Source organism: Columba livia, chromosome 1 (genome assembly GCF_036013475.1).
Source record: "Columba livia isolate bColLiv1 breed racing homer chromosome 1, bColLiv1.pat.W.v2, whole genome shotgun sequence".
Lineage (NCBI taxonomy): Eukaryota > Metazoa > Chordata > Aves > Columbiformes > Columbidae > Columba > Columba livia.
Window position 1 is genome coordinate 169,383,709 of NC_088602.1, and position 27,818 is coordinate 169,411,526.

At 37.9% G+C, this 27,818-nt stretch overlaps 1 protein-coding gene across 8 annotated transcripts in view; it reads left to right on the forward strand.

Moving 5' to 3' along the window:
• CNOT4 (CCR4-NOT transcription complex subunit 4) overlaps positions 1-27,818 on the forward strand; it is an 82,862-nt gene that overhangs the window by 45,828 nt on the left and 9,216 nt on the right. For 2 of the 8 annotated variants that reach the window (XM_065044487.1, XM_065044529.1), the window contains exons 4-11: positions 556-642; positions 1,186-1,287; positions 2,081-2,206; positions 7,221-7,354; positions 10,826-10,981; positions 13,621-13,678; positions 13,965-14,214; positions 16,109-16,606. In XM_065044487.1, the coding sequence (XP_064900559.1) occupies positions 556-642; positions 1,186-1,287; positions 2,081-2,206; positions 7,221-7,354; positions 10,826-10,981; positions 13,621-13,678; positions 13,965-14,214; positions 16,109-16,606 (1,411 nt within the window). The remainder of the gene's footprint in view (positions 1-555; positions 643-1,185; positions 1,288-2,080; positions 2,207-7,220; positions 7,355-10,825; positions 10,982-13,620; positions 13,679-13,964; positions 14,215-16,108; positions 16,607-27,818) is intronic. The other 6 variants (XM_065044497.1, XM_065044539.1, XM_065044508.1 and 3 more) reach the window with 3 other exon arrangements.

The window sequence follows — 27,818 nt, forward strand, 5'->3', positions numbered from 1 at the left end:
TTCTGAAAACTTGAGGCTATCTCAAGCTAACTTGTTTATTCTTCCTCTCTGCAGTGTGGCAAGTGACTGAGGTTTCAGCTTTGTCCCTATTGTTCCTAGTAGTTAATATGTCTGGATGCAAGTTTAACATGGCTACTTTGAAACTGGAATTAATGTGTGTGTTTTGGTGTGGTGGTTTGTTTTGTTCCCCCCCCCCTTCCTTCAGATTATAAAATAGATAGATACATATATCCCATTCAGCATGAAATATTCCTGTATCTTGCCAGGGTAGGGTTTGAGTGATCTGAGTACTGAAAGAAATTTGAAAAATACAACATAAAATGTGGAATATCCTTCATTTAAGTTCTTTACTGCAGTGGCAGTGTACTCTGTATTGCAAGTAACCATGTTTTATGTTGGAAAACAAATCTACATCTACATTCTCTCCTCCTCTTTGTAGAAGAGAGATGGGTTTTACTATTTAAAGGCTTTAGTTGCACAGTTACACAGAAGAATAAGTACAGCCCTATATTAATTAACTTTCCAGTATACCACATTAATTTTCTTTTCTTGTAGGTTTTGAAACGACCAGAATATTTTGGAAAATTTGGTAAAATACATAAAGTTGTCATTAATAACAGCACATCATATGCAGGCTCACAGGTAAGTAAGAGGCCCTTGTGATTTATTTTATTCTATTTATTTATTTATTTATTCCTTTAGAGAAAATACATGTGTGCGGAGTGAATCTGGGGCTCCCTATTTCAGATTAACCAATAGATTATAGAAGTAAAAAGAAAAAAAACACCATGACAAAAATCAAATTGCTGTTAAGTTACTGAGACATTGTCCAACCAAGCTCAGAGCTGGATGTAAGATGCAAAGTAGAAAAATTTAAAACTGGGAGACAGGATGAGAACCTTCAAAGAAGCAGTAATGTCGTATTTATACACTGATCTGCATTTCAGGGATAAAATATGTTAAGTATTTTAAAAACTTTTAAGCAACATTTAGATGCATTTCTTCTGTTCCTCATTCTTTATGCATCACATCTAAATTTCTATGAATTTTACAATTTTTGTCAGTTTTCCTGTTAAAAGCATCTAGCCGTGAATATACCAGTTCATGAAGTGAGGTGCTAAAAAAGCAACTTAATGGTCAGATCTGATTTGGAGATTTAAAAAAAAAGGTATATTTTCTTTCCAGGGTCCAAGTGCCAGTGCATATGTAACCTACATCCGGTCAGAAGATGCTCTCAGAGCCATACAGTGCGTCAATAATGTGGTGGTAGACGGCAGAACGCTTAAGGTGGTAATATTTTTATGTTCTTATGTGTATGTGCTAGGACACTAATAGATCAGTGTATAGTATAACATTTTATTTTTATCCATATGCTTGTGTTGATGAATAAATATGTCCAGTTTTAAATTCTGACCTGTTTTCCTAGCATTAATCACAACATGGAAGTTCAGTGAGCTTCCAGTAGGCAATATTTTATGGGGTTAGCAGGTAATTTCTTAGAGCAAAAGTTTAAGACAAAGAAAGAGATGCACCACCTTCCCCCTTCCACAGTGGCTTTTTTGCTGTATAGCACAGTGTGAAAATCTGATTATTCACTTTTACAGAGCATTTCTGTAGTCCAAACACCACAACTCTCAAAGGTTCTCTGCAAAGTTGTTTTTTCCTTTTGATAGCTGTGTAAACAGATTTTCAGGCTAAGTTGACCAAATTAGTGGCTGTAGAAAATCATCTAGTTAATATTAATTTTTTGAACCTGCTACAGTACATTAACCCATTTCATTTAGTACAAACTCACAACCACTTATTTGGCTTATGATTATGAATGCAAATATTTACTGAGGTTCTCTGATGTTTATTTAGATTGGATTAAAATAGAAATACACCCCAATTATCTAATTGTTAAGCATATAGGTTTCTTAAAAATGGACCTCCTAGCCTGTATGCATCAAAAATTGCATTATGATGGAACTCCAAATCTTGGGAATGAAAATTTTTTTGCACATAGGGCTTTTTTCTTATACTATAAAAGGCATTTTTAGCCTCCAGTTATTAAGTAACGATTTTTTTTTCTTTTCTTCAGGCATCATTAGGTACAACAAAATATTGCAGTTACTTTCTAAAAAATATGCAGTGTCCAAAACCAGACTGCATGTATCTACATGAACTGGGAGATGAAGCAGCCAGTTTCACAAAAGAGGAAATGCAGGTAAGTGTAATAAATGGGAAACATATAAAATGTAGCATGTATATATTTTATTGTATATAATTTAGTCTAATATGTGTATAATGTAGCCTTTTGGTGAATGTTATGGCAGAGAGGAATTTCGAAATCCAAACGGTGATTAACCAGTTGAATATTCGAAGTGGACAGTTAGTGAACTTTTTTTCATTACATGCTGCTTTTAAAGGCTGGAAAGTCCACTGAGTGTTCATGAGTCAAAGAGATGGAGAGAAACTCTTAGGCAAGAATTCAAATAACCTTGAGTTTGCTACTTGCCCTTTGTTCATACTGATACAAGGTAATATATGTAATGTTAAATCTCTGTGGAAGAAGTTAGTGCAGATCAGTGTTTTCCTGTAGGTTTTGTGTGTGTATGTGTGTGTGTGGCCAGTTATCGTGACTTAACTATTGCACTGTGGTTTGGCCATGCTATCTGAATTCTGATATCTCTTTTACCCTGTGAAGGGTATAGAAACCACTTGGAAATAAAATATTAAAGATGACTGTAATAGTGCATAAATACTGATGCAGGATTTTTTTTTTTTTACTATTTCAAGATCAAAATGCTTATTATCTAGAGTAGGGAAGCAAGTAGATAGGTAGCTTTACTCTCTAAAAAGTGCATTTTGTGAAGTCTTTAGGTCTGGGTCTTTCCCTCTACATGAAGTATGGTAAAGCTTTTAAACTCATTCTTAACTATGGCAGCCTTGCATCCCTGCTGTAGTTTTTCCACGTGGTCTGTCCATGAAGCAGGTGGTCCCCACCCCTAGTGCTAACACAAATGCTGTACAAGTAGATTTTTATTTCATGTTTTGGTCTGATGTAAGCCAGAGAATGAGGAAAAAACATCATCTCCACAAACTAGAGGTTATTTCTGAGGATTTTGGGTACATTTTCATAAATTAAAAAAGTACTTTGGTTCAGATGAAGAGTCCCTGTAGTATATATTTTGTCACAATTAATAGCAATAGGAGGTAAAATTCAAGGAGAACTTGCAAACCAGGCCACCTTCCCTGTTCACTACCTACATCTGTTATGTTATGCATGTTTGAGGGTAAGTTCCTGTCTAGGTGTGTTAGTTTTTCTTACAGAGCTGTCAGACATGCGTTTATTTAATCCATTTTGAACCTGCTGATACTGTCAGCCCTAAAGCCTTTTGTGGCTGCAAGCCCCAGAAGTTCACCAGCTGTTTTGTAAAGTGCTTCTTTTGCCTGTGTTAAGCCGATCTCTAGCTAGTTTTGTCAAGTGTACGCTAATATTAGCATTGTAATACTTGCTGAAAGCAAAACTCTTATTCTCCTTATCTGTTACTTTTGTGGTATTGTAAAACTTGATCTTCCTTCTCTCTCAGCCTTCTCTGCAAATCACACACAGTTTCTTTATGAAGTAGTTAGTTTCTGTGATAATTTATGTTGCCCTTCTCTGTACCTTCTGTGCCCTTCTTAAGATGCAGAGGTCAGATGCATCACACTCATGATGTCAGGGAAGCAGAGTTTAATTTAGTATTCCTCAGTGTTTTGTGTGTAGTGTGGTCTGTGGTTGGTGGGTTTTTTTTTAAGTGCCCTTCCTAGTGATGCCCAGCACACTTTTTTGTGTGTGTTTGCCAGTGTATAATCAACCAACAGTTTTGAAGATCTGTTGACAGTAACCTCAGTGTCTCTTCTCTGAGCTGTAAGATCCAGTTCACAGATCAGTAATGTGTTAGTATGGTTTAGGCTACTTTACCCTTGGTGTGTTACCTGACATGTCTCTGAAACTTATTCGCTACCTTTTTGCCTGTTTGAGTTCTCTGGGGTTCTTTTTGAGTTGTTCATTATCAGCAGGGCAGTTTACTACACAAAGAGCTTGATACGGTTAGCGAAGAACTTGCTTTTCACTCATTTCTCATGCATGGTGGCAGTGTTGTGTAAAACTGATGCCAGTCGTCAGTCCTCACTGCTTGCTTCTGTACCCTAAAAGTGACCAGAAAGTCATACCTTTACTTTTCTGTCTTTGAACCAGCTTCAGTCCACACAAGAACCTTTCCTCTATCCCAGGGCAGCTTTGCAAATAACTTCCGGTGTGAAATCTTTATTGAAGGCTTTTTTTGGAAGATTTTGTGGATCTTCTTTATTTGTGCTTGTTGAGACTATCATAAAATTCCATCATGTTAGTGAGGTAGGATTCCCTTTTACTGTTCAGGTTTGTTCTCAGCAGATTGTGTTTATCCATGAACTCTCTCTCTCTATTTATTTATTTATTTATTTATTTAAAAGATAGGATCTTTTCTACATCCCTTTTTGTAGAAAGTAATGGCAATCTGTCAGTTCTCTGGCCTAACTGCCAGTTTTAAGTTGATAGGCCACTTGCCTTGGTCAGGAGTTCAGTTTCACATATGACTTCCTTCAGAAGTCTTCAGTGGATTATAGTTGATCTTGGTGACTTAAATGAATCTTCCTGTCCTGTTTCTTGTTACATTCCTTAAGTTTTCTTTTTGATTTCATATCTTTCTGGGAAATCATTGGAAATTACATAACTATTGAAAAGTGTATTGTGCTTTCAGTGCACCAGCCTTCTGGAGTTTGGGTTAGTTTTTTGCGTTAGTGAATTTACAGGTCAGTTTGAGACTGAATGTTCATTGTCACAGGCTTTGTCTCTATTTAAAAATAAAAAAAAAAATAAATTGTCAATGGATGAACTTACGTTCTAGGTTCAGTAATTGTTAATAGACCTAAACATTGTGACAAATTGAATAGAACTGGTAGAGCTCCAGGAAGTCCCTGAAACTGAAGTTTGGAATTTAGGTAAGGTATGTTGAAGATGCCAAGTTTGGCCCCTGGACTGCTTTTTATAGGATACGATTACTGCAAGCTCCTATATGGGATTTTAACCTTATTTCTTTCCCACATTTTTGTGACAGGCAAGTAAGCTTAGGACTGGCCTGATGTTTCTGGCCATGACGTTCAGTCTTTTGCCACTGAAGTCTTAAGCGAGTTAAGATATCTGAGGAGGTTTCTTCGTAGTCAGCTGCCTAATGTTTGCAGTGCGGATCTGTGCCATTGAGCTAGTTACTTGTGTTCATAGTGGATGGCAAAAAAGGCATTTCCAAGGTGCATTATATCTCATAAAGTTGCATATAGCTGAACCACACTCCAGAACCACGCTTTTTTTCTACTGTAGGTGGTAGCTTGGGTGTAGACACTGACAAAAGTGTTTCTGTGTCCTTTTTTGAGGGTTGTGTAGCTTGGCTACGTAGAGGAAGACAGTTTAGTATCAACCAGTAATGGAGAACTGGAGAGTTAAGTAGCAAAAAAATGGGGATATTTACAGTGTTCGACTGACTTGGTGTATGCAAATGGGATATGCAGTTGCTCTTCTAAAGGAGCCTGTAAGGGAGTTTAGTTTCTCAGCAGTACTGTTTTTTGAATGTTGACAAATACTCCCACTTTTTTTAAAAAAGGCAAGTAATAGTTTTCTTTTAGACTGTAATATTTTTCTAGGAAGATGACAATATTGCCTATACATCAATTCCATTCCTGTCTCAACAAAACATTTCTAAAGGGAATTAAGTAATGTAAAAATGTTAATTTTTAAGTGTGCAAGTATATTGAGAGCTTTAAAATCGATGCTGAAGATGTGACAGACAATAATATACATGTTCCAGACTTTAGATTCGGAAGGCCTCACCATAAGTCTTTGCACTTGTTTCCTTTGCTAAAGGACATCTCTCAGTATCTGGAAACTCTAGATAAAAGCTATTGACAACTTCAAATTCCCTGTTCGGTTTTTCACCTTAATTCAACTCATTGCAATACTGAACTTGCAAATAGTAATTCTTAGGTTGGAGTGGCATAGCAACCTTCAAAAAATGTGAATGCTCATCTTGAGTTTGTTTCAGATGTTACTTTAAATGTTGGGGTGGGGGTGGATTTTGCTGGTTTTGTTTTAAATGTTTAGCCATAGAAAGTTAAAGTAGACTGAAAAATACTCTTATTTCACTCACCAGATTCTATATTCTGGAGCTGGATTGGGCCTCCTCAATTTCTGAACACAAGAAGTTGTTCTCAATTAATTCATTTAGTTAACTGAAAATTTGAAATACTATTTTATTAAAAAGAATATGATTTATCAGTTATCACTCAGAATATACTCCTTGTCATATGGTACTTGCTCAAATCACCTCAGGTGTTTTCATTAAACCAAAATTACTTCAATTTTTAAACTTTTGGTTTAAAAGAGAGACTCTTTGCTCCTTCCCATCTTCTGAAAAGCTTAGTATGGTTGAGATTTCAAATATAGACTGCCTTGGGGATTTAGCTGTGTGTGATTTAGAAGGTATATCGTGAGGCTCTTGATTAGAACTGAAGAGCAAGTTCTGATAAGGTTAAAAATTTTCTGCTTTAGAAATCTTAAATATATAAATTGGTAAATACATCTGATTTTTAGGCAGGCTTGATATTGGTTGAGATCATATCTGTGCTGAGCAGGGAAGCACTGTATTGAATTTCAGTCAGGAGTGACTTTAGTTTGGAGAAGAGGAGACTAAGGGGGGACCTCATTAATGTTTATAAATATATAAAGGGTGAGTGCCATGAGGATGGAGCCAGGCTCTTCTCGGTGGCAAACAATGATAGGACAAGGGGTAATGGGATCAAGCTGGAACACAAGAGGTTCCGCTTAAATTTGAGAAAAAACTTCTCAGTGAGGGTGACAGACACTGGAACAGGCTGCCCAGGGAGGTTGTGGAGTCTCCTTCGCTGGAGACATTAAAAACCTGCCTGGACATGTTCCTGTGCGACCTCACCTAGGCGTTCCTGCTCCAGCAGGGGGATTGGACTAGATGATCTTTTGAGGTCCCTTCCAATCCCAAACATACTGTGATACTGTGACCTGTTAATTGTTAAAGCTCAGTTACTAAGCTTTGGAAAGTACATATGTACATTTACATAAATATATATTTAATGTCTATAAAATATATATTAAACCAGTATTTATTCACCGTGAGTTTCTCTTCCCTTAGGCGGGTAAGCACCAGGAATACGAACAGAAACTACTGCAAGAATTATACAAACTAAACCCCAACTTTCTCCAATTATCTACGGGTACAGTTGACAAGAACAAAAACAAAGTGACAGCACTGCAGAGGTATGATACGTAAGTACTGATACTGGGCTGCCTGAATATGCTTTCTTCCTGGTTATTCTCAAAGACAACTTTCTTATTCGTGTTGTGTTGCGTGGGTTGACTTCTTTTTGTAGTGGCTATTTTACGATGAACTCTTACATCCGTTTTCTTCATTCATAGACATATGCACCACTTTGTTCTAATACAAAGCGAGTGTGAGTCTTGGTAAATAAATGTTTTTCTGCTATGTGCATTTGGATCACTCATTCAGAATAAGGTATTCCTATTCTGAAAGATGACTTTGTATTTTATATTTGCATAAACACATATTTAATAAAGAGGAGATATCAGCTTTCTTGGTATGGTATCGTGATGAATGCAGTCTGTATTCTCACAGCTGAGACACCTTGCAGTCTTTATGTGTGTTTTATTGTGTTTTTAAGATCATGATTTATAAGTGCAGCCTTACATTAGGTGTAAGGACCTTGGAAATTGAAAGTAAAGTCAGTTTTTCTTTTGTGTGAGAATTCATAAAATATGAATAAAAGACTTCTTGCTTTCATCTAGTAAACAAAAAATACGTATTTTTCACCATGTTGTAATTGCAGATATCACTTATTACTGTTGAAGTAGTTAGTTCAGTAAGTTATGAAAGGATTTCTGTCCATGTGAGTACATAGTCATACAAAGTTAAATGAAAGCCTAAGGTCATCAGTCCTTATGTGAATTATGCACTCAAATCATAGAATGTCATGTGAACAATTTCCTTCACTCCTGTTTTAGGATTTTTATAATGAGGTGTGCAGAGTGGAATGTAAAAGTTAGATTGCACTTTGCATGCACCTTGTTTCTGTAATCAGGATTTGTGTTGTGTGCTGCTTTATCCACTGCTGAATTTTTTCAGACAATAATTTGCCACTGGCAGCATCACTGCACAACAGTTTAAGCAAGGAAGTGGGTACTGTACCTAGAATATTGCAAATGAAGCTTGAATTAGCACAATATAATTCTGAAAACTGGTATCCCAGCTGGTGGACTGGGATTATTTTCTTTAACTTCTGGAGGAAGTGTTATGTTCTTTGACTGCAAGGGGTCAGGATCTCCTATTTGATCTTAATTCTTGAGGACTATGCCACTTCTTATTTCTTGGGCACTGGTTCAATATGGACTTGGAAGGTAAAGTGCAGTAAGTAAAGAAAAGACACTACTTCCTGCATGTGGGTATTATTTTATGTTCTAAGTCTGAACTACTCTCAGTAAAACAAATGATACCAGTAAGGAAAGAATGCTCTGTCTTAAAGTGCAGCAAACTTTTCAGCCTTCAGAATGCGATTATGAATGGGAGTTTGGGAAGTCTGTGGTGCTAACATATTACTCTAAAGGCAACAAGTGGTCTGGACTTAATTTGTCAGCTGAACAGCATCATCACAACATAGACGCTGTTCTTTGCTAATGGCTAAGCACCACCTTTTGGGTTGAAGAGTGAATTTCTTGTAGCTGGGATTTTTAGATGTTTCTTCAAGTCCTGTCTCATCAATACAAAATGTAGCTTGTGAGCAGTGAATGTGTGTTCTTCACAGCTTCCTACCCAATCGAGTTCTCATTTTTCTGATTTGTTGATATAATATTAATATTTCTGGCAGTTTGTCAGAGCCTCTGACGGTTTTGTGGTTCTTGTGTTTCTGGGGTGCAGGATTTCAGTTTCACTCAGGAATTTGAACAGGAGTTCTAAATAGTAGCTGTTTAATTATAAATATCCAGTAGTGAATAACAGTTTCTTAAACTGTACATAAATGGTTTTTCATGATTTTGTCCTAATTTGAAAGGTCAGGCCTTTTTTCTTGCTCCTGAAGGTGAATGTTAAAATCCCCCAGTGCCACTTGATTTATGTGGGTACTCTTGGTACATTCTCTTACAATTAGAGGTATATTCCCCATTTAAAACAGATCAAGCTCTTTTTTTTTCTTTTTTATTTCCTTTTCCTGAAGAAATGAAATGGATGCTTTCTTAAGCTATAAGTGGAAATGCTTGTGAAGCACTTGCTGGTCTTTTAGAGGACAGCCCTTCAGAAATATGCAGCTTCGAACTTAACAAAAACCTGCCCCCCTTCGCCCCCATCTGTTAATGGATTGAAAGTCTTGTTATATCTAGATTACAGCTCATTTTTCTGAGAGTCAGAATATTAAATGGCTGGCATTGCACTGATGATGATGTGTCTTTATTCCTTGATGTTCAGTATCTGATCAACTCTCCAACTTATTTCAATTGTGGACAAAGCGGAGATCTGTAAGTCAGGTCAAGGCTCTCATCTGTGTACATATTGAGTAGGTATATGAGAAAAGATTGAGGTAGAACATAAAATCTTGCAATATTGAGATTTGATAGTAGCTAATAATACTGCTTTTTTCTGAATAGGTGTAGGAAACACTTATGTTGCTATAAGCAGCTATAGGAACTTCCAGATTCTGACTGTGAACTTACTAAATTGACCTAGAGATGTCAAATACATGTTGGACCATATAATAAGAGCATATTAATGAACGGGGCATCAGGAGGAACATAGGTATTTAAAAAAAAAATTGGAAAGCTTGTATCTTGTGAAGACAGCACTTGGACACTAAAAATGGCATCTTAATTGAAAAATTAAAAGCCAGAGTTAATATGAAGGAACTGGAGAACAGAAAGGCAAATATTTTACGGTAAGATTATAGGGTTAGCAAATGACATTGTATTTGAATGCATTGAGTTATAGATATTACATCCCAGCTCACTTCAATTTGTATAAGATGTTAACTATTTTCAGAAAAAAATTGGGCTTTGAGCCCTCTCTTGAACTTCTTTCAGATCTAATGTAAACTCTGAAGTTAAATTTCATGTTGCATTATAAAAGGGAAGTATTTGTGGCTTTAAACTAGAAATGAAGGGAGCAGTAACTTGCCTGAACAGTGTGTTGGTCTGACTGGTCTCATGATCTGTTAGTAAAACTGTGGACTCTTGTGTAGACATAAAACACAAACTTAATCTGTTGGGGCCAGTCTTGATAGGGCCTCGGATAGAAAACATTTATTAAAAAAGAAGTTTAGTCCATGATTTTCAGAACTTGCAAATGCTTACAGGATAAAGCAAAGAGTTTAGAATGAGGTGTGTGTAGGTCTGGATACTTGAAGCTGTTGATGGATTTTTTTTTTTTAATATATTTTTTTTTCCTATCCTCCAAATGGATGTTTGGACTTCAGCATTGGCAGAGCAGCTATATATTCGGTGAAGAAAACATTATACCTCCCAGTTTTCTCAATCCTCTCCCTACCTTACTAATTCTTTTTTTTTAAGTCATCACCATTTAAAATCTGAGAATATCCAGATACATCTATCCTTATGGATTATCTGGCACAAGGATTCATTTCCTCAGTGCTTAAAATTTTTAAAGACACTTTCTTCATAACTTGAACTCTTCTTTTTTTTTTTTTTTTTTTTTTTTTTTTTGCTCTTGCCTTTTTCCAGACCCAACAGTAATAACAAAGATGCCTGGCCATCATTACAGAGTTCAAGTAAATCAGCCAACGGTTTAACAATGGAACACAGGAAAACGCCTCCTATATTAGAAAATGGCACAGACCCAGAACACATGACTCCAGATGGTGCAGACTCAGATTTCGGGTAATTGTGCTGCCTTTTATACTTCAGATAGCTTGCTTTCTCTCTCACTAATTGGTGTGGAGGGAATGATTTTCCAGACTCACTCTCTGGTGGGAGAGCTGGATTCAAATCCTGATCAAATCACAAAAAGCTGGGCTTAGCCTATCCCATGTCAAAAAGACTGATTGGCAGATTGTGCAGGAAAACCCTAATGTAATGGCACACTTAAGGGCTGAGGGGAACTGAATAATCATGGGATCAACAGTTTATATAGCTGTGGCGGTCCCAGACACAGAGCTGAGCCCACCATTTCTATACAGAAGCTTCCACAAAGTAACATGCTAGTTGCTATACATCAGGAGGCTTGTCACTTGGAAAAGCTTCAACAGAAGGAAACTGAATGTTAGGGCTGAGTATATGTCATCTCTTTACAGTGGTGTGTTCCAGAAACACAACTGCAGAGATAAAAGGTTCCCTGATTATCACTCAGTAGCAGGAACAACAGGGTAGCAGATTCAACTGAGGCTTCTTTGAGCAGAGGAAGTAAAGATCTGCTTGCAATAGCTTCCTCATTGCTAACCAACATTTCTTCCTCTTTTGGTGCCCTCCTTGAGCAGAACTGGGGTCTTCTTCCATTGTAAGCATTATTTGCAGTTCTGATGGTAGTCTGTAGTCATGGCATTTTGGTTTTGTTTGGGGACCTCCTTAGGTAATTTCTGTTGGGCTCATGCGGAGGTTGGATGGGAAAATAACAAGGTAAACCGTAATATTTAAAGAGGTGGTGTTGCTGATTAGGTAGCTGATCTTTGTTGATGCTAGTGCATTAATGTTGTGAGTGCTGTTGAAAGCCGTACCATTGAGATGTGATCAGAGATCCTATGGTTGCATCTCAGTACTGACATTCAGCCTCTGTATCTTTTCTCAAAAGGATGTACTAAAAGTAGGTAAAAATATTGTACCAAATAGATAATGGTTCTTGTTTATTCCCAAGGGCTGGGTGCCTGTCTACAATGTAAGCATCCTTAGGCAGGTTCCAGTGTATTAAACATTTTCAGCACTTAAATTGTCATTAAAATTTGTCTTACACATAGCTTTTTAAACTGCAGCATTGTGACTTTCTGTAAGCAGCTTTGGGAAAATAATTTGGCTGGAACATCAACTTGACAGTCAAAATGATTGTATAGTGAAGTGTCTACAGCCAAGTTTTGTGCTATAGGTACTCAGAAATTACTAACCCAAGGCGGTTTGTTCCAGCTGCAAGTACTTTATTCATGCTGTTCAGCCACTGAGTAGAAAGTATTTCTAAATCATCACTGGAGTAATGCTTGTTTGCAAGTATATTTCCCTGATTTTTCTTTTATAGTCATAAATACTTGAACTTCAGTTATGTTTTTGAGATACTGACTCAGTGTTCTTTTGCACAAAAATTGGATTACTCTTATACAGTTTCTTTAGAATGGGGAAGAATTCGTTCTCCTGGGTTTTGACTCTAGTTATTCTGGGATGGGGAGAACAAATATGAGGGAAGCGATCTTATGAATTTTTGACCTCGATATGTGGCTCTGTGCAATATTTAAACTTTGCAGCAGCAAGGGGTGGGTGTTTGATAACAAGGTGTAGCTAAAATCTGAAGTTGCACCCAGTTAAAATAATTACTATATATGTATTTGCCTTATGCCTGTCATGCCTGTGGTTTGACTCCTATTACATTCTGGCCTCTTGATGGAACTGAAATTCCTGTTCTTACTTTTGGTCCTTGTTTGTAGGACTGGTGTTTTGGGTTTTGCAGCCTGATGCTTGTGCATCTTCTCTTATAGGTAGATAAAAATTGAAAGTACCTTGAAGTTGTAAAGTGGAGATTTTAATCTCAACTTGAACTAACAAAGTTTCATTAGTCTAGTATTTAGTGTAATTGGGGCAACTCACTAATGTGTGTCAGAATCTTGAATCCTGAGATGTGCCATTTCAGCTGAGTCATGTTAATTCTCAGTGAATAGCTTTCTGAGGTGGTTTTCTGCTGTGTCTTATATTCTGTTTTCTTTACAGTTTTTGGCAGTTTTTTATGCTATATCTTTTTCTGTGTTTTTCCCCTTCTGTCATCTCAACTCGGTTTTCTTACCTTAGAGCTAATTTCTGCTAGTTAAAGCTTGAAGGCTAGTGGGAAGCTTAACTTGCCACCAGGTCTAAATACTTAATTTAATCTTTAATCTCTCCCCAGATTTATTTAGGACTTGTGTGGGAACTGACAATTTAGGTATTTGGGAAACAAATCTGATCCAAATTTTCTCTCCAGTAGTAGCATAGATGGAACTGACTACTACTAAATGTTGCTATAGTACAGAACTCCTGTTTTTTTGAATCATACAGAGCTACTATAAATACATTTTAAACTTTCCTTTTGCTCCTTAACAGGGCAGTCAACAAGCAGAATGGAGAGTGGTGGGAAGAAGTATTACAGTTTATGACAAATTAATGGAATGCTTATGGTTAAATAAACTACTCATAAATAAGTGGACTTGTTTTCCTTCTCTGTTCCTCCTAAATATTTTTGCTTTGTCTTTATATCAAGGCTTTTCTATCACTACAAAAGCAAATGTTGATTTTCATGTGGAATACTTGAATATTCGTCTCAATGTCTCTTTCCCCTCCCACTTTTGCAGCCCTGTCGACAAACCTTCAGATTCCCTCAGTATAGGAAATGGTGACAGCTCCCAGCAGGTAAGACATAAAGATAAAATCTATGAAAATAAGAATTGAATTTGAGGATTTGGTGCAACTTGCAGTTGGAGAAGCAAGTACTTTCTGAAGTGTATCATAATTTTAAACAAAACTAAAAAATGCTACTGCTAAGTTGATTTTTATATTTCACCTTGTACTGAGCTACATATTAACTAACCCAGTTGCAGCTGAAAGTTTTTAAGAATTTTTTCAACAGTATGAGTGAAGAGTATTTTATATATAAACACTCATGTCCTAATTATTTCTCTTCCTCTCTTGCCTATAGATAACAAACAGTGACACACCTTCACCACCACCTGGTTTAACAAAACCAAATCCAGTCATACCCATCAGTTCATCTAATCACAGTGCACGGTCTCCTTTTGAAGGGGCTGTAACAGAATCACAGTCGCTCTTCTCTGACAACTTTCGGCACCCTAACCCCATCCCTAGTGGGCTTCCTCCATTCCCCAGCTCTCCACAGACTTCAAATGACTGGCCCACAGCACCAGAACCACAGAGCCTCTTCACATCAGGTATGTGCACATCTTACATGGCTGGGTGTTGCTTGCTTTTGCAACTCATCTCTAAAACTGCGTGGAGCAAAAAACTCTAGGACTTGCTCTGTACTGTTTTGTGGGATTTTTTTTTCCCCCCCCCTTCACTGATGATTAAAATTTGTCACTTAACTACAAATGAATTGCACTGATGTAAGGGTTTCTTCTAAAAGAAACATTAGTTTTCCAGCTGTGTGTCTAAATTATCAAAGTGCTTATTTTGGTTTTTCTTATCCATGTGCCTATCTAAGTATTAAGATGTGACATGTATGCTTAATGTTATAGGTGAGGGGAGAGTGGGGAAAATATACAGTGTCAGTGTAATAATCCATTACAATCTATAATTCTAACATTAGAAGATATGCAGTGGAATTCAGAATTTTCTTTAGTATCTGAAGGTGCCCAATATTCCTCTTTCTGAAGTGAGACTATATACATTCAGAAGAGATAAAAATATATTAAATTGTATCAACTGAAAGATACCTGTGCTTTCCAGGTACTTTCCTGTAGAATACCACTTCATATCAGTGAAACATCATCTAAGGTGTATTTATATAGTCTTGGGAATGGTTAATGGTATTTAAGAACTCACAAATTCTAAATCTGAGAGAGTTGTTAGAAAAATTAAACTGTCAGTAATAAATAGAATGTAAACAGTACTTTAGGACACAGTTTACTTGGTGGTTAGTCGTCTTTTGATGTTTATCTGACTTCTGGGTGTCATAATCCTGTTTGTAAACAATATTTATTACCAAGAAAATCACCTGCTGCTAAGGTACTGTATGCGCCAATTTTGTGAGGATTAAATAGCAGTGAGAGACAATTTCCAGGTAGTAGAGATCATCTTGTTTGTTTCATAATTAATATCAACTGTATGGTTTCTATTTAAATAAGAATACAAACTACAAGTTTTTGCCTGTCTAGCAACTCTATCTATTGTCATGGATATTAGAGTGAAAATATAAGTATAGGTTTCTGTTCTGAGATACTGAGCTTAATTTTAACTACTTAAAGCAGCAGACTAGTTTCCCTGCCAGCAGAGGGAGTCAGTGTTGTGAGTGATGCTACCTTGTGCTAGTTACCATCTTGTGTTACCGCAGTTTTGAGGAAAAATACTGTGAAACTAGACCCAGCATTCACTGAACCTGAATAGGAAACTTAAGCACTATAATGAAATGAAGTAGTAATTGAAACTGCAGGCAAAGCCTGATAACCCTTTTTTGCAAACACTGCCTTTTGCAATATCTTGTAAAGCAGTTCCTTATTTCCTTTTGTTTTATCGAAGTGTCTACTCAAGAATTTGGCTTGTTTTTCTTAATGGTAGACAGTTGGGTGTTTGGGGCTTTTTTTTTTGTTGTTGTTTTAGGTTTTTTTAGCTGCTACTCAGAGGATCCCTCTTTGAGAGGAAGCATCTCTCCACCTTTCATGTACAGCAGAGTTGAAACACAGCAGTAATACTGAAAGCAAAATACTGAACTGCATAACAACCTTATTTCAAGTCTGCTTGGTCACACTTCAAGTAATTACATCAAGTAATATGGGTGTAAGGAAGGTTCTAAGCAAGTGTTTGCTCTTTCTACTTGGTGCTATTACTGAAACTACTTATTTGACAAGGCTTCTCTTCAGTTCAGGAACAGAGCAATTCTGCAGTAAAAATACTATTTCTTACTTCTGCCACTTCACCTTAAGTGGAAATCGATGACAGCTCGATCTGAAAATGGCATTCTAAGCTGATGAATAAGGTGTCTTTGGGGAATGTGTAAAGTATTAGCTTAAAGATAACTGGCAACATAGATTCAGATACACTGAGGCTGAAATTTTATATAGATAAATACTTACTAATTCTCGTTCTTAATCGTGTTCCTCTTGACAGAAACTATACCAGTATCCTCCTCCACAGACTGGCAAGCAGCTTTTGGGTTTGGTTCCTCCAAACAGCAAGAGGACGACCTAGGGTTTGACCCCTTTGACATCACCCGCAAAGCCTTAGCAGACCTGATTGAGAAGGAACTGTCAGTCCAAGACCAACCTTCCCTCTCGCCCACATCTCTTCAGAACCCTAACCCACACACTACAACTGCCAAAGGGCCAGGCTCTGGATTCCTGCATCCTGCTGCACCCACAAATGCCAACTCTCTCAGTAGCACCTTTCCAGTCATGCCACAGAGGTTTCCACAGTTTCAACAGCATCGAGCAGTTTACAACTCCTTCAGTTTTCCAGGCCAAGCAGCTCGCTATCCTTGGATGGCCTTCCCACGCAATAGCATCATGCACTTGAACCACACAGCAAATCCCACCTCAAATAGTAATTTCTTGGACTTGAATCTCCCACCACAACATAGCACAGGTCTGGGAGGGATCCCTATATCAGGTAGGTGAATCGAGACAGCCTTGAATATGACTTAATTCATGCTTTCAGCTTCTCTGAGCCAGGACAGGAAAAGGGGGAATAGCCAGTTACAAGTGGTAGAGTGGTATCTCTTGACTGTCATACTAAGTTTGAGAAGAGGGAGGGAGGGATATTGTTTTAAATAACCCCTTTCCATTTTTTAAAAATTGTGTCTGGATGCTTAGCCTTGTAATATTGAGCTTTATAAGGAAGGTGGAGTATTCTGTGCCCGCTTAATTTTGTGCCAAAGGAGATTGATATTTTGGTTCTTCAGTCTTGCCAGACTGGCTTTCCTTAAGAGTAGGCCTTGGAAGCGCATTGTGACTTCCTCATCAACATGCAGGTGCTGACCAGAGTTCCTAAAATTGTGCAAAAAATTGTAATGATGGTAATTTGTGCCAGATGTCTTGGCTGGGTTGTTCCCTCTTGCGCATAACCAAATGGCTGCACAATAAAACACTCAGTGCTGTTCATTTCTCTACTTCAGATGGCCTTAATATTATGCTAATTTTTCACTGAATGGATGCTTGCAACGTGTGTAAGAAGGTTGTGATGTTGGGGGAAAATGTGCAGTCAGGCCAGCTAACTGTAACAATAACTGTCTTGATTAAAATCTCTTCTGGAGTTTGAAGTACTTCCATGCTTCCAATCTAGCTTGGCCCAAACAGATTTTCCTTTCCTAACAGGGGGAAAAAAAATATGAGTATAATGCACTTTAGGTGGAAAGTCTTTGTAAGCTCTTTGTAGCCTTGAGATGGAGAAGACTACTTGAAATGTTGCCAGTGTTACTTTCTTTTCATGGTCCTGAGAAGTATTAGCCATAGTACATGAAAATTATGTAGAAAAAGTGACTGTGTTTTTGATGCTCTAGTACCAGAGCTACTTTTGGATGTTATTTCCCTGTACTTTGTCCACTTTGAAGACTTGTTGAAGCTACAGTGCTGCTGTAGGGTCCTTAGGCTGATTCATCGTATAAACACTTGGTCCAGACTACAAATGCAAATAGTTCAAAGCTCTTTATACTGCCAGTGGCAGTTTTTAGACTAAAATGACTGAGATGGAATCAAAAATTCAGCATACATAGCGCTGCAAATTGTGGCTCACTTTCCCCTAAACTACATAGAATTTCCAGAAACAATGCAAGACATAAAGTTTCAACTTTACCACTTAGTTCTAAAAATTGCTAGTTCAGGGGGCCAGTAACAAGACTATCTTGTGGACTACAGACACCTGAAAAGTCCTTTAGTGTTGAAAAAGACCTTTTTGTAGTACAGGTTGATTCTAGGTTTGCAAGAGTGTTCTTTAAATAGCATTAATTTAATTGCCTTCCGCAGTTTGAAAGTGGACCTCTTTGTGTCACAGATCCTTGGTATAACTCCTGAAGAGCCAGTTACGTGGTGTGGTTGATGCACAGCCTGTGCTGTGTTTTCCCCCATATGTTTTAAGGCAACACAGAGTTGATATTTAAGTATATCCTTTTTTGTATGTGACTGCTAGAACCAATTAATCTCAAAATATTTTTGGCAGATACAGTGCTAAAAACAGAAAATAAACATCTGCTGTAGTCTCTAAGGAAAGTTCCTTTGAGCTGGTCTTAATCTCTCATAGAAAACATTGTGAGTTGCCTGGCTGACAATTAGATAGCAGTTGCTGCAGTGCAAACGCTTCTCAGCTAATCTACGTGTTGGCTTTGATATATCTTCAAACAAGAATCATTTGCACAAACAGACTACTTCTTGTTGTTGTCAGAAATCAGCTGAAGTCTCAGTTCACGTTTTGTTTGATGGGTTATGGATTTCTATCGTTTATTTGGTATTTAGTGCCTAGGGTTTTCTTTAGTGATCTGCTTCAGAAGTACAAATAATTTGAAAGTCAGGAGATGCCCTCATACCTTTTTTGTATGTAAGTGTAGTGACTTAATAGTTACCATTTTATTGATTATTCCGTCTTTCAAATCCCTATCTAGTGTACAGGTGTCTCAATGAATTCCTTTTATATTCTTTTTGAAAGAATAAATCCTGTTCTTTATGCTTACTTTTAATCTATCAGTAGGAGGTATGTAATTACAGAATTTTACTAGTTTCCTCATTTGATTTACAGATAGAGCTGTCTGGTGGGGTTGGGAGAGGAAAGTGGTGTATAAAGAAATAATGTTGATGGGACTCTGTTACAGCGCTTTATAACAGACTCTAGCTGACCTGCTGGAAAGGTGGTGTGTACCCTAATAGCCGTTCAGCAGTACGGAGAGATTAGTTGCAGTATACCCGAACCTCCTTTCTGTTAGCTCTCTTGTCAGTCTGTATTAGGGTGTGTTAGAAAATGTCATCAACTCAGCTGTTTCAGATGTAACAGCAAAATAAACCTAGTGCAGGTAAAGCTTCAGTCTGTCTTTTAGTAGGGACTCTCAACTGCTGTTGAAGTTGCGTGTTTCCAAATATCTTTGATCGCAACCTTTTCCAGGACTAGAAATTCCAAAAGCAGATAATAGTGGACAAGTAATTAAAAACAAACAAAAACCCACAACCTACAACTACCAAAAAGCCCAACACACAAAGCAAGCACCACTCATTCTGTGTGTTTGCTCTATTTAATCAACCCTTTTCAACTTTTCTATTTCATTTATGTGAAAACAAGCAGATCTACAAACTTTTATAATATCATATGAAGATAGTATAATATTTTCTAGGCTTTCTAAACCCAATTTTAGTTGATTTCACCAGGTGTATTTGTGTTTTGGAAGCTTGTATGAAGAAAATGACATCTTTTAGGCTGCTGCTGCTTCTGCTTTAGGTGGGCATTAGTATTCACATGAATTCAAAATGCTGATATGAGACATATTTAAATGTAATGTTCTGAAGTTAACTTTTGTTTAGTTGAGAAGCAGAGCTGTTGTGCTGTACTCATAACCACACAGCTCAAGGTAGAGCTCTTTTGTGATGTGCATCAGATTTAAATGGAGGGACACAGGCACTACCTACCTTTTGGTTGTTTTTTTTTTTTTTTTTCTTTTTAAGCTTTCATTTAAAAATAACTTCTGAATGGAGTTTAGTAGCCTGTTTCTCAGAGGAAGTAGTATTTATTGAACTCATTCTGCAGTTGCCAGTGGTATGACACATGATTGACTTCATAATTTTATTATATATATAGAGACTTGAAATGTGTCATATTCATCATGCATACGTTTGTCCCCAGCCCATATTTAAATGAACTTTCTGATTGACTGATTCTCAAACTAGCAATTTCTTTCTCTCCCACAGTATGATTTTGCAAACCATCACAGATGTTACACATTTTCATTGTAAAGGACAATTTAGGCTTGTTGCTGTTCTCTGGCATGGGATGGATTAGATGATTTACTGTGTGGTTATAACTGTATTACTGTGCTTCAGGAGAACTATGGACGGCATGATTGTTGCTAAAAGCAGTCTTATTCCAGGTTGTAGGCAATCTGTACTAAGAATATAGGACAGTGGCTGTCCTTATTCTGCAGATAATGCCAAAGGAAAGATCCGCTGACAGCAGTGTGGGTGGGTGCTTTTATTTTTATATTACTTTAGGATAGCAGGAAACTCTTTGTAATTTGATAGCTAATACGCTGTCATCTTTGCTACCCTACTGCCTGGTACTGTGTTTTAAAATAGTAGGTATAGTATTGAATCATAGAGTAAAGCAGGTCTTACATTAACAGTGTGTTTTGAGACAGGTGCTTATAAAATGAGGGTCATGCATATTAAGAGTGGGAAAATAGAAAGGTTAAATTGTGTTTTCTTGAGCTTACTGAATGGTTGATTGTTATTGATTTTATTACATAGAAGAAGTATAAGAACAAATTTACACCATTAAAAGTATGAGGAAAAAGTTGTAAATTGTTAGTCTGCCTTTCCTGTCAGTTCTATGCAAGATGAAATACTTGACATTTTCAAAGACCGGCTGTTACTTCATTTCTTAATTTCATAATTATCCTGAACATAATTCCAAATGAGAACTTAATTGTAAGAACTTATCAATTCAGTAATAATAATGAGATAGTTTGAAATTTGAACTCGGAATTCCAAAACTAATGCTACAAAATATTGTGTGTATATTCTTCCTATATAAATCATTGAAACCCTTTGAGTTGGTAGGATCCACAAGTATCATCAAGTCCAACTTCTGACTCTGCACAGGGTAGCGTAAAAATTAAAACGTAGATCTCAGAGCGTTGTCCAAATGCTTATTGAACACAGGCAATTTATGTATATTGTACATGTATCAGAAATCTAAGAGGAAATAGTCAAGTGGACGCAGAGGCAGACAGGAAGCATGAAAAATTAAATCCTGCGTAGGGTAGAGGAAGAAGAAAGTTTTACTTGTTGTTCATGAAGATAACATCTGTAAAATCCATCAAATTATTTTAGCCATGAAGCCCATTGATGTGGGGATTGCAGTAGATTTCTGTGCGCTGTTCCTGAAACTTCAAAACAGGGGGCTTGAATGTTGTAGGTCTTTGTAGTTAAAATATAATTGACAAATCAAAAACTGTTGTCTCAATACCTATTTGTTTTGATGTTGTGGCTTCTATCTCTTGAATATGCACAGCCTAATTGATGGGATTATGTGTATTTAAAGATGAGATTGAGGCAATAAATAGGTAGGCAGTTATATTAAGTTTGGGTGCCATCCAGCAATGATTTTAGTGGTGTTTTTGCATTCTTTATCGAGACACTGAGTATGCAGGCATGTTTTTGAGTCTTGCCTGCATTTTAGTTTTTGTGAAGCAACAACTGGTAGCAGGGAGGGCAAAGCAATTAAGGTTATATTAAGAAGGTCCAAGTTCTTCACACTTGAGCCCTGAGCTCTTACATATTGAAACAACTTATGGTGTTGCATCTTATCCCACTTTCAATTTTCTGGTCTCTGTGCCCCCAGCTTTTGTACTAGTGTTGAGCATCGAATCCTTTCTTGCCCAGTGCTACCTTTTGGACAACATTTTAGTAAAACAAGCAAAGATCCCTACATGTTTGCTATGATCATCTTGTTTAAGACTTTATTTGGACCACAGCAAAAGGTGAGATATCAGAATTAGTACTGACGTGCTTTGCCTTTAATACTAAGAGTCCTTATCTATCTTAGTATTTTCTTAAAACATAACCTCATTTCCATTTGGGGTACACATTTCTTATTTGACCCTTGTCCTTTTGGCTTTGTCTCTTCTCTCCGGGTTGGTTCTTAATAGTTGGTTCTGTTTACTGAACAAAGGAAAACACAGCTTGTTTTACACAGAGTCATAGAACCCAAAAAATTGAAATCAGAACATAGTAGCTAGCACTTTTCTGTGATCTTAGGATAATTTACTGTGGGGTTTTGTGGGGGTTCTGCTTCTGCTACTGTATTTGGTTTGTGTGGCAATGTTTTGGTAGCAGCAGGTGCTACAGGGGTGGCTTCTGTAAGAAGATTCCAGAAAGCTTCCCCATGTCTGACAGAGTCAATGCCAACTGGCTCCCAGATGGACCTGCCATTGGCCAAGGCTGTGAGCAATGGTGATAGCACCTCTGGAATAACATAGTTAAGAAGGGGGAAAAAAACTGCTGTGGAAACGGCATTGGAGAGAAGAGTGTGAATATGTGAGAGAAAGAGCCCTGCAGACACCAAGGTCAGTGCAGAAGGAGCAGCAGGAGGTACTCCAGGTGCTGGAGCAGAGATTCCCCTGCAGCGTGTGGTGCATACCATGGTGAGGCCAACTGTTCCCCTGCAGCCCATGGAGGTCCATGGTGGAGCAGATACCCGCCTGCAGCCTGTGGAGGACCCCACACTGGAGCAGGTGAATGCCCAAAGGATGCTGTGACCCTGTGGGAAGCTTGTGCTGGAGCAGGTTCCTGGCAGGACCTATGGAGAGCGAGGAGCCCCCACTGGAGCAGATTTGCTCGCAGGGTTTGTGGCCTTGCACTCTGGAGCAGTCTGTTTGAGGGACTGCGCCCCATGCAAGAGACCCATGCTGCAGCAGTTTGTGAAGAACTGTGGCCTGTAGGAATGATCCATGTTGGGGAAGTTCATGGAGGACTGTCCCTGGTGGGAGGGACCCCATGCCAGAGCAGGGGAAGAGTGTGTGAGGAGTTGTACCTTGAGGAGGAAGGAGTGGCAGAGATGATGAGTGATGAACTGACCATAACCCTTGTTCCCTGACCCCCTGTGCTGCTCAGGGGAAGGAGAGAGAGAGAGAGAGAGAGAAAATCAGGAGTAAAGTTAAGCCCAGGAAGAAGGGAGGGGTGGGGGGAAGGTGCTTTTGAGATTTGATTTTATTTCTCATTATCCTATGCTGATATGATTGGTAATATATTAGTTTTTCCAAGTTTAGTCTGTTTTGCCCATGCCAGCAATTTCTGAGTGATCTCCTGTCCTTATCTTGACCTGCAAGCCTTTTGTTATATTTTCTCTCCCCTGTCCAGGTGAGGAGGGGAGTGATAGAGTGGCTTTGGTGGGCACCTGTCATCTAGCCAGGCTCAAGCCACCACAGCTACTATGCCTTTTTAAGAGAGGGTCTGACCCATGTGGTATGGCTGTTGAATTCAGCATGTTGTGAAACTTAATTCTCCAAATGCTGTGTACAAAATGCATTTAATCCCATACCATAGCAACAGTCAATATGACTTAAGCACTGCTCACATCCCTTTATTTGGATGCAGCGGTTAAAAGAGCATTTTGCTACACTTTTTCCTCTTGACCTGACAATATGTGAAAGGTTTAATGCTGGTTTTAAGTATTGATGGCCTTACTTTTAACAGTAAGAGGTTCATTAGTCAATTATTTGTTTTTCCAATCCTGTAAAGAAGACTGCTTGATCACTTGATGGTCTTCCTTGATGTTTGGCTTCCCAACAGCAGCTGGACAGAAAGCGTGGCAACTGAGCATCATCTCTTCTGTGGCTGCCTGTAGCTGAAGTCTTTTTCTGATTAGGTATAAAAATGGAAAATAGGAAATTTGGCAAAAATCTTGGCTGATACAACTATTAGTTTTAGGTGCTATGTGTGGCACCTCTAAAGGCCCATATCTTTCCAGAGTGCAGAAAGTGGATGTGTTACCCTGACACCAAGGTCAATCCTTATTTGAAAATGAAGGCCTGAACACTGCTTTGAAATCATAAAGTGAAAAGTACTGTTTGTAAATGACCCTCACCATTGCATAGACCCTGTGTGTCCTGTTTTCCTCATCAAAGATGAGGGAAGTTCTTAGTGCAGCCTTTGCCACTGAATATTTTGTTCTTCTCAGTCCTTATGCCCATTGCATCCCATTTCTTTCCATGGAGGTTCTTGGGCCTCTGTCCCCTCTTCTTTAGGAGGTGCTTTGTGTTTTTGTGTATTCCTCACCCCCAAAATTAATTCTCCTTTTATTTCCAATCATAACTAATTTTCTGTTTCACGGGTGAAGATGTGAAGTGTTCACAATATGGAACAAATTCAATTTGAAAATAAAGTTTTGGCTTGCTTGCTTCTGTCACATTGGAGGTCTTGGTGGTTTTATTTTTGTTTTGTTTTCTAATGCACCTTGGGTGTTGCTGCTGCTAAAATAAAGTAAATGGAATTCGGATTTTGGAGTAATTTATAAAATATTAAATCAGTGTCAAGATTGAAGTCACACTGTTTGAAATCTGCTATGGACATTCCTTGTCCTACTTCTGGTGTCTTGCCCCTTAACTCCATACACTTTCTACATTTATTATTAATGCCTGTCTGCCTTAGTGTAATGTTGCCACAATCTCTGAGAGAACTTCATCCACAGCACCTGTCCTTCATGTCCTGTTACTTCTCCATCTGTTCCAAAATCTCATCTCACACACCCACCCTTCTCTCCCCGTGCTTTTTGAGTGCTAATATTGCAACTGTTTTTGAAACCCTGTGGTATTTTTTATTATGATTATTTGGGACAGTATCTCCTATACAAAGCTCTATATATAAATATCTGTACCCTCATTTCTGGGAGCTTGGTCTGGAGCTCTTATGAATGTTTTAAAATCTTTGATTGTAAGATTATTAGGGATGGCAATGAAAGACAGACATCCTACCTTTGTGAGTAGTAAGATGCCTATTTTTTAAACGTGTAATTTTATTTTGAAAGAATAAAGTGTGACAAAAAATATAAAGGAAAAAAGTGTAAAAAAAAAAAAAAAAAAAGTCTTCTAACTCTTCTTGGCTGCGATACATTGGAGGAATTACTAAGCACATTAACACTGCTAGACCTGAAAACAAATGCAGTGTTGGCTGAAATAGGTGGCCTGAGTGGCTGACCCAGTTTGCAGGCTGGACCATCAGTCCTTACAGCTTTTTTGGGTAACTCTTCCCCAGAAACAAGGTAACAAGCACATGGGAGGTATTTCACATCGAATTTCCAGTCTGCTCATGTCTGTAGTAGTGTCACCAAATGAGCTTCAAGGGTACTACCTGTTGGGCCGTTGCCTGTGTTTTAGGTTGGAGGGCTGTGTTTATTGCTTATAGAACAAGAACTTTTCCCTTCCTCATTAGGGCTGGTTCACCAATAGTTAGAAAGGGTGTTTCCTTTCACGGGTAACCTGTGAGATCTCAGGAGGGCTCTGCAGTAGTTCAGAGGCAGCTCTGTGGGCTGGCATAGCATCTGTCTCCCTCCTCTGGCTAGCAGATGCTTCTCCTCAAGCTGCTGTGTTCCCTCGGATGCTTTTCCAAAATACAGACTGGTACTTCAAAACATGTAGTTAACTGCTAGCATGAGTTAAAACATGTAATTGACCTGGTGATGTTAAAAACCTGGTGTTTTCCCTTTAAAGACTGGAAATTGGTACACTTGGCAGTGCCACCATTTAGGAGCAGTGTCTAACAAAAGGCACAGACCTGAAACTTCGGCTTCTTCTGGGTGAGGTCCACTTCACAAAATATCAATTATGACTGAATTTTTGCAAAAAGCAGACAGTTCATAGGCTTTCTGCTTAAATGCATTTTTAAATGCACCAACTTGAAAGGTCAAACATAAGCTTTTTAAGAATTGTACTGGGAGAGGAGTGTAAATGAAATATCCTGAAGGGGTAACAGCAATTAAAACAGCAGCTTTACAAAATGTTTCTCTCCTCCCAGTGATACCAAATCACATTTGAGAGGAGGGAGAGAATCTGATCTTTTCTCTCCTTTGCTATCTCATGGTTCCTTCCACATCATAACCTCAGTTGAACTTAAGCTTGTTCCCAAAGGTATTAATTTCTTAAAAAAACAAAAGCATTAAAAAAGTGGGTCACTTTTATTGGAATACAGCATTTAGTAATCAGAATTCATTTACTGTCATGGAAGGTTTGTTTTTCTGCTCAGCTTTCCTGCAGTTTATCTAATCTTCCCACAGAATGATTGAAGTATCTAATCAAATGTGGAAAAATTAAAAAGTAATTTATCATTTCTCAGTACACTGAATGCATATTCTAATGATTTTGTCAGAGGGTTGGTTTGGTACACCCTGGAATCCAGAACCTGACTAGATAGGCTCTTGGTAATTGTTGATACATCTCTGAAGATTTAATTTTTCTTTGCCAGTTCTAGTTATTGTGTTGATTGTGGGGCAAATTCCATATGTTTTGCTTTTATTTATGCATATATATGCATGTCCCAGGAATACACTTTTGGATTTTCATTTTAGGTCAAAGCCTTTTTATTGACAGGCAGGGTAATGTGGTGAGATTGAACCCTGATGCAGGAACAAAGAGTAAGCAGCAGGGATACTCAAGACGAACTTTGTTTTCTCAGCTGAATGGAATTGCATGTGTTTCTGGGCTTTTTAATCAAACTCTTCTATACGTAGGATTCAGGTATCCATTTCCTTTGTTTCAGTATCTGAACAGTCTTTGCGTGCTCGGTTTAGGTTTATGTTAATATTCAAGATAATCAGTGGTGAGAACTGGATATTTTCTATGGGATCCTTCTCTGGATGGGAAGTGTCTTGTTAGCTCTCACAAAAAAAAGGTTATTTATTGACTAAGATGGAAGCATTACAGTGCATATTGTCGTCTTTGTGTGCAGTACAGTGTATTCCAACTTGATTGAGGTCCTGCACTTGACCACAATACATTTTTTTTGCAATAAACGATTAAAAAGTCAGTAATAAAAAAAGGTGTGATACTGTGGAGACATCTGATATGAAGTCAGGCATGTTTTTCAAAGCCAGTTAGGATCTTAATTTGAAATTTACTTCTAGCTTAAAATTGGCTGGCTGTCTGCTATAACTATGTATTAGATTTGGTCTCTTGAGCCATGGTAAGTGTAAGTCAATCACAAGAACTCTGCAGAATACTTAATGTAAAACTGCTTTTCTCAAACCTAATAAAATTCTGATACTGTACATACAAGCAAATATGAATTTTCCTATTGAATATCTAAGATGAGCTGTTCCCTCACTGATGATGTAAAAGGGATTTCCTCTGAAAATAAATTTTCTGAGTCTTTATGCTTATTTAGCCACAGAAAGCATAGAAGTTACATTGTCAGATCTTCAGCAAAAAGGCAAGCTATTTAGAAAAACAAATCTTATTTGAAGAGCATACTTTAGAATGTGATATATTCCTCTTCTACTTGACAGCTTGACCTACTGGCATGTTAAGTTGCACTTGAATTATTTTAAACTGAAAAAGAGTGGCTTGTTCATGTGGCTATCTTTTTAATTTGATACACGTAGAATTAATATAACCATAGAAAGCGATGTGAAATCAAGATAAAAGCTGATTTACTTGCATTATTTTGAAGTGGAGGGCGAACTGGTGTCTCTTGACTACTGAAGCCAGTATTTTAAGTGTGTGTATATGTGCAGAGAGGGGTGTGTGTATGTATATATATTTTGTTTTCTGGCTCTTAGAGCTCATGACCATAAGATTTTCATTTGAAATCCACGCTGTGGAATGACACTTAGAAAGCTGTTTTCATGGGCCACCAAGTTGCTTCCAGTGTGTAGAGAACGTCAGTGCGGCTTTTAAATGTTCCCTTCAAGCAGCTTTGTCTTCTCGTGCTCCTGTCATTTGATGTCGCCCCAATACAAAATTGCTACTTGTATTCCTGATGGGCGGCACTGCTGTTTAAATGTGGACAGATTCAATCTTCTTTAATCTGCCGGTGACATTCTCAGCCCTCCATGAATGGGTGAAACTGCATCATTTAGTTTCAGCATTGTGAGATTCCTAGAAATCGTAGATACACAGAATCAATGAAGTCTGAGA